This window comes from Propithecus coquereli, unplaced genomic scaffold (assembly GCF_000956105.1).
Source record: "Propithecus coquereli isolate 6110/MARCELLA unplaced genomic scaffold, Pcoq_1.0 Scaffold235, whole genome shotgun sequence".
Classification (NCBI taxonomy): Eukaryota; Metazoa; Chordata; class Mammalia; order Primates; family Indriidae; genus Propithecus; species Propithecus coquereli.
Genome location: NW_012147897.1, coordinates 1150337 through 1160755, shown reverse-complemented (window position 1 = coordinate 1160755; position 10419 = coordinate 1150337). Strand labels below are relative to the sequence as shown.

Genomic DNA, 10419 nt, shown 5'->3' with positions numbered 1-10419 from the left:
TAGTCACCAAATTTCCACAAATTGTTTAAAAAGTACACTTTTTTTCCCCTAAAATATAAATAGCAAGTACGTTTCCATAGAAATAGCATAAGAAATGTCACTGTAGCTTCATAGGTTCCCGATTTTCCTAATTCCAGTTCTAACACACAGTTCGTTCTAAGTTCTTATGAGTTAGCTTCTTCCTTGGTCGGGCATTGTGTCTTGTAACTGAAATAAGACATGAAAGTTTTGTGATTTAAGAGTTAATGTAAAATGAAAAAACAAACAAAAAAAACCCTTAACTTTCACTGATTCTTCAGTAATTCTGTGAGTTAGGTACTTCAATATGCAAATAAGTGATAACACAGGTTGAGTCATTTCCTCTGGGTTCAAATGTAAGTTTTCTCTGGATCTTACCAGATGAGATAGGAAAGGCAAAGAGGTCCTGGGAGGCAGCACCACATAGCTGCTCAGGGCACCAGCTTTGCCACATGACAAGCCAGGTGTCTCATTCCAGACCTTTATCTTACTGTTTGGGTAAATTGCTTAGCCTCCTGAAGCCTCCCTTTTTCATGTGTAAAGTGAGGAAGGTATTGCAAAGCATAAGTATATAAAACAAATGAAGTAAGTGCGAAGCTCTTGGCACATGACAGCAGCTGCTTTTCCCTGAATTCTTACTATTTAATATGGAGTAGACCAAAGTTTACATTCTACAAATTGGAGTAATTTTCTTATGATTCTGTTACATGGGACATCTTAGAAGATACCTCAAAAGTATAGGAATTGTATAGATGGGACAGGGATTCAAGGAGAACACCAGACAATACACAATTTTATACGTAACAGGGACAATATTTGAAGTGTTCTCTAAAGATATAGTGATGGACTATCATCTTAAAAAGCAGAAAGGTGTTTAATGACTCAATGTCAGGGTGAGTCAAGGTAGCAGTTACTGATCACAAAAGAATCAGTGTCTAGAGAATGACTTTAAACCTAGGTTTCTAACTTTGATTTGTGTTAGACCAGTATAGCCAATGAAATTGTAACTGAGTTTTAGGCTGGGGCAAGAGAATGTTAAACATATGTATAAAAAATATCCACCAAGTTGGCAATAGGCATCTCAAGTGGTGGTCTGAAATAAGTGGTGGCATTGAAATTGTGTCACTTAACCTACAGCATTCCAGAGCAATATTGTGTGTCAGCCCATTTGAGGGCATCCTCACCTGGACACTGGTGACATTCCTGCAAATTCTGTGACAGGCATTCTGATGGTGGGTCCAAGGATTCTGAAAGGAACATTTTGTTGTGGTCACATGACCATGGCAGGCTCAGGGCCAGAAATGGTAGAGTTAGTATTTGAACCTATATCTGTCTTCCTTCTGTGATTTTAGACCACATATTTTTTTTCTGTTTGTTTCCTGGTCTGTGAAATGTGGGGAACAATAGATGCTTAGAGTTGCTTCATGTATTAAATGAACTGTAAGTGTGTGTATGTATATACACAGAGGGCCAGATGTTAGGATGCCTGGCCTCAGTAGTATTCTCTTCACCTATTCCTCACTCTTTGTCCCCTACCACAGGACACACAGTACTATTTTACATGACCTTTGTGACTCTGTATCCTTTTCCAGTATGACTAGCCTCTTTTACGTGGATGCAATCAATTGGAGAGACCTGCTGATGGTGTAAGGATCCCGCCAGGAGAGAAGGTTGCCTGACTCGTGCAGAAGACAAGAGGCCCCAGCTGGCTGGAGTAGTCCGATCTGTTCTCTCCTGTTCTCAAGGAGAGTACTAGGCAGCTTAAGGCTTCTACACCTTGGTGTTTTTCTTTGACTCATAATCCTGGAGAATTTATATTCAACTTACCACTGTAATTTTGACTGGTGCTGTGAAGGGAAGCCCTGGATAGACCAAAAAACAAATGTAGTTTCTGAAACTTGGAGACTCCTTCCAATGACTTTGGCTTCTTCTCTGGAATGTACTTACCCACTGGTAAGCTCTGGGCTCTGTTCCTTACTATGGTCACACCTCTTGTTTGGATGCTTGGACAAATTTAGCTGTCAAGGCAAGGCTATGCTCCTGATCTCTTCGCCACTTTCTTCTGTTCCTCCTTTATCTAGGTTCTAAAAATAGATAGTTACTTCCCAAGCATTGCACAGAGAAGCCTGCACATTTCCACCTGGATATTTAGTTACCCTCCTGAGATCAGTCTTCACTTCCCATCCCATTTCACCTCCAAAGACTAGAACACAGACTTTATTCCTACTCCCCAAACCTCTGTCTGGGCTCTTGGCTGGCCCCAGGTCTCTGAAGATCCTCCCCTGGGCCTGAGGTAACCAAGGACTCCAAGAGGGATATAGAGAGTGTACACAAGAGAAGAGTGGGAAAAACCATCAGGTTTTGGTAAAACCAATATGGACACTTTTTGTTAATTATTGCTATTACTAAAAAAGCCTAATATAAAAATATAGACTATACAAAGGCAGCAATTACTTAAATATACATCTTATTAACATTGTAGTTTTTCATTCTGTTTAAGATTCACTATTGCAAGGTTGTGGAAACAGCCCAAGTGCCTGTCAATGCATGAGTGGATTAATAAAATTCGGTATATGTATACAATGGAATATTAATTATAAGAAGTGATGGTGATCTAGCACTTCTTATATTTTCCTGGATAGAACTTGAGCCCATCCTCCAAAGTGAGGTATCACAAGAATGGGGGAATAGGCTCTATATGTACTCGCCATCAAATTAGCACTAACTGATCAACACTATGATGCTCACACGGGAGTAATATTCTTCAGGGATCAGGGGCTTGGGGGTGCATAAACTCACAACTAATGGATGCAGTGAGTATGGTGAGGGGGAAAAGGCACGCCTCAAATCATGGTTTGGATGTGGCAAAGTCATAACATGTAACCAAAATGTTTGTACCCCCCTAATATCCTTAAATAAAGATTTGTTTTTGCTTTAATATAAACATTTATGATCACAAGTTGAAACAGTTGTGTCCTCATTTCTGTGGGTACTTAAACTTCACAGAGTAGTGGGAATGCTGGGTTTGGTTTTATTACCAAAGTGGCAAAGACACTTGTCAATAATTCTTTTTCTGCTCAAGCTTAGTATAGATTCCAAGAAGTGAAATTGGCCATTGTGCAGGCTCATAAATCCTGTTTTCAAATTGCTTTCCAGAATCATTCTTCCAGTCTGTTTAACTTAACATGAAGTAAATTCATTTGCAAAATTGCCCTATATTTTAAAACATAGTATATAGATGGAAAAGGATCTTGATTACATTTCTTTTGTTTCTATAGAATATGAACACTGCTTGTTTTTTTTTAACATGTCATCTCAGTTTGATTTTTAATTCTTGAACCAATCAGCAAGATGGAACATGTCAGAATTTGGCATAATTGAGAACTTTTTTTTTTATTTCAGGGTATTATGAGGGTACAAATATTGTGGTTACACTTTATGTCTTTGCCTCACCCAAGTGAGGGTTAAAGGCATGCCCTTCCCCCCTACAATGCTCCCCATGTCCTTTAGTTGTGGGTTTACCACCCCCGCAAATCCTCCTAATCCCTGGAGAGTATTTTCATTCTCCCCACTTTCACATATTAAGAATCTAGTCAAAAAAGTGGGAAAAGAAATTTTTCAAAATAAGTGTTGGCTACAACTTGTCCACATAGAAAAGATTGTTTTCTATAGGAAGTTCTGACACTTACACAGGAGGTACTTTTATAATCACTTTTAATGACTTGATACTCCATCTTGATTAGTTAGAAAATCTAATTTGAGGGGACTCATTCACATAATTTTTTCTGTATCTTTATTGTATCATTATCAGGTCCTAAACTCTCATTTTAACCTCAATGGCCTTATTGGCCCCAGTCTTACAGTAAAAAATAGTTTCTTAGAATTACTAGATTGAAGGACTTCTATGTCTAAAATTTTGCTGTATGGGAATTGATTTCTTGTTTGATCTACTGGTTGGTTCAGGAATGTTTAGTTTTCACATGTTTGTGAATTTTCTTTGTTAGTGATCTCTAGGTTCATACCATTGTGATCATAAGAGATACTTGATGTGGTCTGGCACTGGTATCCAGTAGGATGTCCGTAGGAGCTATCCTGAAAAGCCTGGGTCCATAAGGGCCAACATGATGCTGGGCCATCCTTGAGCCTGGGTTTGTGGCGGCAGGCTTAGCCCCTCAGTCCACTGGAATCTTGGGCCATCATAAAGAATCTACAGGGACTGGATTCTTTATGATTTCTCTCTTTGATCTCATTTTGTTCATGTCATTTTCTGGTATCACTGAATTGTCTATCTGTTGCTACATAGCTGAGCTTCTTTAAAAATTGTTTTGAATTCTTTGTCAAACAATTGTCTCCATTTTGGGGAAATAGGTTACTGGAGAATTATGTTCCCTTGGTGCCATCTCATCTTCAGTTTGTTTTCCTTATAGCATTACATGAGTATCACAAAAATAAAATAACCTACCAAAACTTATAAGATGAATCAAAAGGAATACTAAGAGGGAAGTTTATACTAGTGAAGTAGAAAATTGGAAAATTCTACTACTGGGCTTCCACCCCTGCAACCTTTCCCCAGCAGCTGCTGCTCTCATAAATCACCTGTACCAATTATCGTACTAGGTGCAGAAGTAGCTTAGGACCCCGCCCCGTTAAAGTTAACCACGTTGTATCTGTGCCCCACTTCCTCCCTAAGCAAAGTGTATAAAAGACTGCTACGTTCTTTATTCGGGGCTCAGAATTTGGAGGCAAGTCCCCTGTGAGCCCACTGGCGTAAAACAAAACCTGTTTTGCTATACTTCCGTCTGCCTCTTCGTCTATTGCCGATCAACTCTGCTGTAACATTTGGTTCCCTGACCGGGAAACCCTGATTGAGCTGGCCCTTTTAAGGCCACCGGCCTGGGACAGGACACCAGCCGGCCCCTACGACAGAACAAGGTGCGCCCTATCCCGCTTGAGGATATTGTCTTCTTCGCTCGGAGGGGCTCCACCTACCATGAGCCTAGGACCTTCCCGGACAGCGGTGAAGTACCGGCAACCAGACAACCAGGAAAGGACATCAGATGTCCATGGCGGTAAGGTCCCGGAACTCTGTCCAAAGGTAGCCAGGCCCATCTCAGGATGGAAGAGGAGCTTGGTCACCTCCTAAAGAAAGGTTTAAGGTTCCCCAAAGGGGGGAAGGAATGTAATAACCTCGGTGTGTATGGTGTGTATGTAAGTGTGAGTGCTACATCTCCACGGTCAAAAGCTCCATGGTCAAAAACTACGGAGCTTGATTGGGTCCGTACCTGCTGTTCTGTGGCAGAGTTGGAAGGCATAACGGTGACTCACTCCTCTGGACAGAGAGTGACCTGGCCCTGGGTTTATACGGGTGCACCTTAGCCAAGACATGCCTAAATTCTGCGAGGGGAGCAGCCAGGTGGACAATTGACAGTAAACCCCACCCTGTGTGACACCGATCAGTAGGATACAATGGGAGGGAAGGAATCCAAGCCAACTGTCCTTAGGTGTGTGATCAAAAATTTTAAGAAGAGATTTTCCAGTGACTACAGAATTAAGATGTCACCAAATCGCCTCCAGAAACTCTGCGAAGTAGAGTGGCCTTCCTTTGGAGTTAGGTGGCCCGATTCGGGCACCTTCAACACTTCTATTTTCCAGGCAGTCTGGAAACAGTTACAGGTACCCCTGGACACCCAGATCAATTCCCCTATATCAATTCCTGGCTAGGAATTGCCCAAACTCTGCCCCCTTGGGTCCGGTTCTGTGTAGAGAAGGGTCAGAGTAAGGTCCTCTTTGCTCAGAAGCCAAGAAAGTCTCTTGACCTCAACTCCAAGCCCATCCACCAAGGGCCGTGGTAAGATGAACTCCCCCTGCTGCCTCCATACAATCCTGGTGACCCAACTCTTGGACTCACACTGTGGGCACCAGACACTCCGCCACCCTCTGACCCACCGCCCCCGATGCCCAATGACCTGGCCGTGGAGACTCTAATAGCTCGCCGTCTCCGTTTTGCCCAGAACCCAACTCCATCCCTCCAATTCCCGGTCCGTGAGGTCCGAAATCAACTGCGGGTTGCCGATGATGGGACCGTCCATCAGGGACCACTGGTATTCTATCATTAACTTTTTTCAACTACACATATACTGAATTGGAAACAACATACTCCTCCTTACTCAGAAAAGCCACAAGCTATGGCAGACCTCCTAGAGAGTACCTGTCATACTCATCAACCCACTTGGGAGGACTGCTGGTAACTTCTCCTTAACCCTCTTCAACACTGAGGAGCCGTGCCGGATCACTGCAGGGGCCTGGAAATGGGTTCAAGACAATGCACCAGCGGGTGTCCTCGATCCAGAGACGTGGGTGCAGTGAGCAGTCCCAGATGTTGTGCCTACGCGGCAGCCCCGGGAGTCAGTGCCACCGCCTGTGCCCCATGCGAGCTCCTGCCTTGGTGCCTGTGGCAGACTGAGGGCTGCCACCGGCTGGGACCTGGCAGGAACGTGTGGCCGCAGAGCTGGGCAGGGCTGGGGACAGTGCCTTTTGTCCCCGGAGACCCCTGGAAGTGTGTGACGGGCGCGCAGAGGCAGCAGGCAACCCCGACGTGGAGGAGCCAGCGCGTAGAGCTGACATGGGCTGCAGTGCAGGGGCTGCCGGTCGGCTGGCCTGGGCGTGCTGCTGGCGCTGGCGGCCATGCTCCTGGCGGCCAGCTGGGCCAGTGAGTATGACTACATGAGCTTCCAGTCGGACATCGGCTTGTACCCGAGTGGCCACTTCTATGCCAAGCCGCCGCAGTGCATGGACATCCCTGTGGACCTGTGGTTGTGCCACAATGTGGGCTATAAGAGGGTGGTGCTACCCAACCTTCTGGGGCAGGAGATCATGGCTGAGATGAAGCAGCAGGCCAGCAGCTGGATGCCCCTGCTCAACAAGAACTGCCACATGGGCATGCAGGTCTTCCTCTGCTCACTCTTCACGCCCGTCTGCCTTGACCAGCCCATCTACCCATGCCGCTGGCTCTGTGAGGCCATGTAAGCCCGTCATGCAGTTCTTCGGCTTCTACTGGCCTGAGATGCTCAAATGCGACAAATTCCCCAAGGGGGATGTCTGCATCACCATGACCCTACCCAATGCCACTGAAGCCTGAAAAGCTAGATGGTTTTGTGGGAATGAATATGACTCGACTGTTGGAGGTGGCCCAAAAGATGTACCGGAACTGAGATTGTGCGGCCCAGAGGGAAAGTGAGAAAATAAAACATAAGGCCACACTCCTGGCAGCAGCACTCAGGACTCCTGTGTCTACCCCAAGGCTCGGTACAAAAGCTGAGAGGGGGCCCTGCAGGAAAGGAGACTGCTAAGAAAATAAAAAATAAAGGTAAGAAAATAAAAAATAAAGAAAAGATTCTCCAACTATTGGAGGCCATATGAGAGCCAAAAGAAATAGCTGTTATACACTGCCGAGGCCACCAGAAGGACACAGGCCCAGTAACCCTTGGCAACCGCCTGGCGGATCAAACAGCCAAAGCTATAGCTGAACAAAAGCCACTTAAGCAGAACATTCGACAAGTCAGCCAGATTCTTTTAGCACCTGGATGGACAGAACAGCCTGAATACAACCTGGAAGAAAACACCTAGGTGAAAGGGGAAGGAGCCTGGAAGACTGAGTCAGGGTGGTGGCGCCTACCAGACAGTCAGATTTTCATACCCAAAAAGTTGGCCTACTTAGTCACCTCCAAATTTCACTTACACTCACACATAGGAAAGACTGCCCTAACCACCCTACTTAACCGACATTATTACATCCCCAGGCTTGCTTCTCTAGCTGTGATCATTTGTGCTTGTTGCCAGACATGCGCCAGAAATAACGCATTTGCATGACCCAGGTCTGCTCCAGGTATTCAACATACAGGAACATCTCCCTTTGAAGATGTGGAGGTCGATTTCACCGAGGTAAAGCAATGCAAGGGAATGAAATACCTGTTAGTAATATGCACCTTCTCAGGATGGACCGAGGCTATTCCCACCCAAACTGAAATGGCTAAAGAAGTAGTGAAAATTCTTCTAAGGGAGATCATTCCCTGCTATGGGCTGCCACTCTCAATTGGCAGCGACAACAGACCAAGTATCACAGCAGAAATCACAGACTTCAACTAGAATATTAGGGGTCAAATGAAAACTCCATACTACTTACAGGCCACAGAGTACAGGGAAAGTAGAGCACATGAACTTGACCCTTAAAAACACCCCTGCAAATGTATGCCAAGAGACAGGGTTACCTTGGATAGACTTAGTTAGTCTAGCATTGCTTAAAGTCAGATGTACTCCAGGGTTGACAGGATATTCACCCTTTGAAATCTTATATGGAAGACCCCCACCCGTAATTAGGCAGCTTAAGGGAGACATCACCCAGATAGGAGAAAAGACCCTACACACTCAACTTATCTCCCTGTCAAAAATCCTGAATCAGATTCATCACAATGTTCTAGAAAAGATCCCTATAGTGATGGGACACCCAGTTCACTCACACTAGCCTGGAGACTCAGTCTGGGTTAAAGACTGGAAAAAACACCACTAGAGCCCACCTGGACAGGCCCCCACATTGTAATCTTAATCATACCCACTGCTGTTAAAGTTGCAGGAATAGCAGCCTGGATTCATCACACGAAAATAAAGAAAGCCACACCTGAGGAAAACTGGGACACCTGGACAGTGCAACGACCCAGAGGACCCACTGAAGATCCACCTCTGGCGTAGTGATGGCCCAGCAACCATGCCAGAGGTCACCCAAGCTGAATGACTGAGCCAGGCTATTACATCACCATTGGCCTGATCGGACTACTAGCCCTGTTAGTGAACATCGGACTTTATTCAGTTTCTCCAAAGGACTGGGAGTGGGAGAAAAGATAATTCTCACCATGTCATATTGGGCAGTAATAATATTTTTCTTTTGGCATTTTGACATTACCCCTGACCTCCTACCTAAATGTTACTTGTATCACTAAAACAGGAGAAAGTGAAATAGTAGGATCCATACTGGGTAAACTCTGCACAAATAACCAAACCCTACCCACTAACGCCAACATCACCTGCCCCCGGAACAGCATATTCTTTGTGGAGATATTGCTTACCTCTGTGTCCCAAAGTAACTGGACTGGGACCTTCACTCAGGTCTTCCTTACCCCAGATATTCCTATCTTTAAAACTCAACCACTAGAGGCCACACTAAGCCCCCACCCAAGTGTCTGGGAAAAGCAAGCGGCTCCTTTACTCATACCACTCCTCGTGGGAGGAGGCATCATAGCTGGGATAGGGGCTACATTTGGTGGATTAGGGGCTTCGCGACATGTCTACCAAAAGCTATCTCAAAAATTAAAGACATACAACAGGTAGCAGATTCCCTAATAATCCTCCAAAACCAACTAGACTCATTAGCAGCAGTGATCCTCCAAAACAGGTGAGATTTAGACCTTCTCACTGCTGAAAAAGCAGGGGACTTGCATATTCTTGGGAGAAGAATACTGTTATCATGTAAATCAGTCAGGAGTAGTAACATCTAAAGTCAAAGAATTAAGAGAAAGGGTCCAAAAGAGAAACAAAGAATTAGAACAAACATGGGGTTTTAACTTAGGACAAGGGACCCCATGGTTATTGCCACTGGCTGGACTGCTGGTAACAATTCTCCTCCTTGTCACTATAGGCCCATGCGCACTGAGCGCAATTATAAAGTTTATAGAAACAACTGCAACTCAAAAGACAACAGCCCACATAATGGCCTTAAGGGGCTATCACCCATTAGATAATAATGCCCTATAATAGACACATGAGGACAAATGCCTCATGGAAAATATATAGGGGCATCAAAGAGGGGTAATGAAGTGGAAAATTGGAAAATTCCACTACTGGGCTTCCACCCCTGCAACCTTTCCCCCGGCAGCTGCTGCTCTCATAAATCACCTGTAGCAATTATTGTACCAGGCGCAGAAGTAGCTTAGGACCCTGCCCCATTAAAGTTAACCACATTGTAACCGTGCCCCACTTCCTCCCTAAGCAAAGTGTATAAAAGACTGCTACATTCTTTGTTTGGGGCTCAGAATTTGGAGGCAAGTCCCCTCTGAGCCCACCGCATAAAACAAAACTTGTTTTGCTATACTTCCGTGTGCCTGTTGGTTTGTTCCTGGTCAACTCTTCTGTAACACTAATACCTACATTAATAAAAAAAGATCTCAAACAAGCTAACTTTAACACCTCAAGAAACTATAACTAGCTCAAAGTTAACAGAAGATAAAGATTAGAGCAGAAATCAGAATAAAAAGTTAAAAAAATTAAAGAAGACTAGTAGTTGGTTTTTAAAAAACAAACGAAATTGACAAACCTTTGGACTAAAAGAATTCAAATAAAACTATGAATGAA

At 44.4% G+C, this 10419-nt stretch overlaps 1 protein-coding gene across 1 annotated transcript; it reads left to right on the top strand.

Annotated features, from left to right (window-relative positions):
- Window positions 1-5008: 5008 nt before the first annotated feature.
- On the top strand, window positions 5009-7156 carry LOC105811377 (secreted frizzled-related protein 1-like). Its single transcript, XM_012645560.1, is given in 4 exon segments — window positions 5009-5087; window positions 5941-6119; window positions 6652-7037; window positions 7039-7156. Coding segments are annotated over 4 exon segments (762 nt in total).
- The last annotated feature ends 3263 nt before the right edge of the window (window positions 7157-10419 follow it).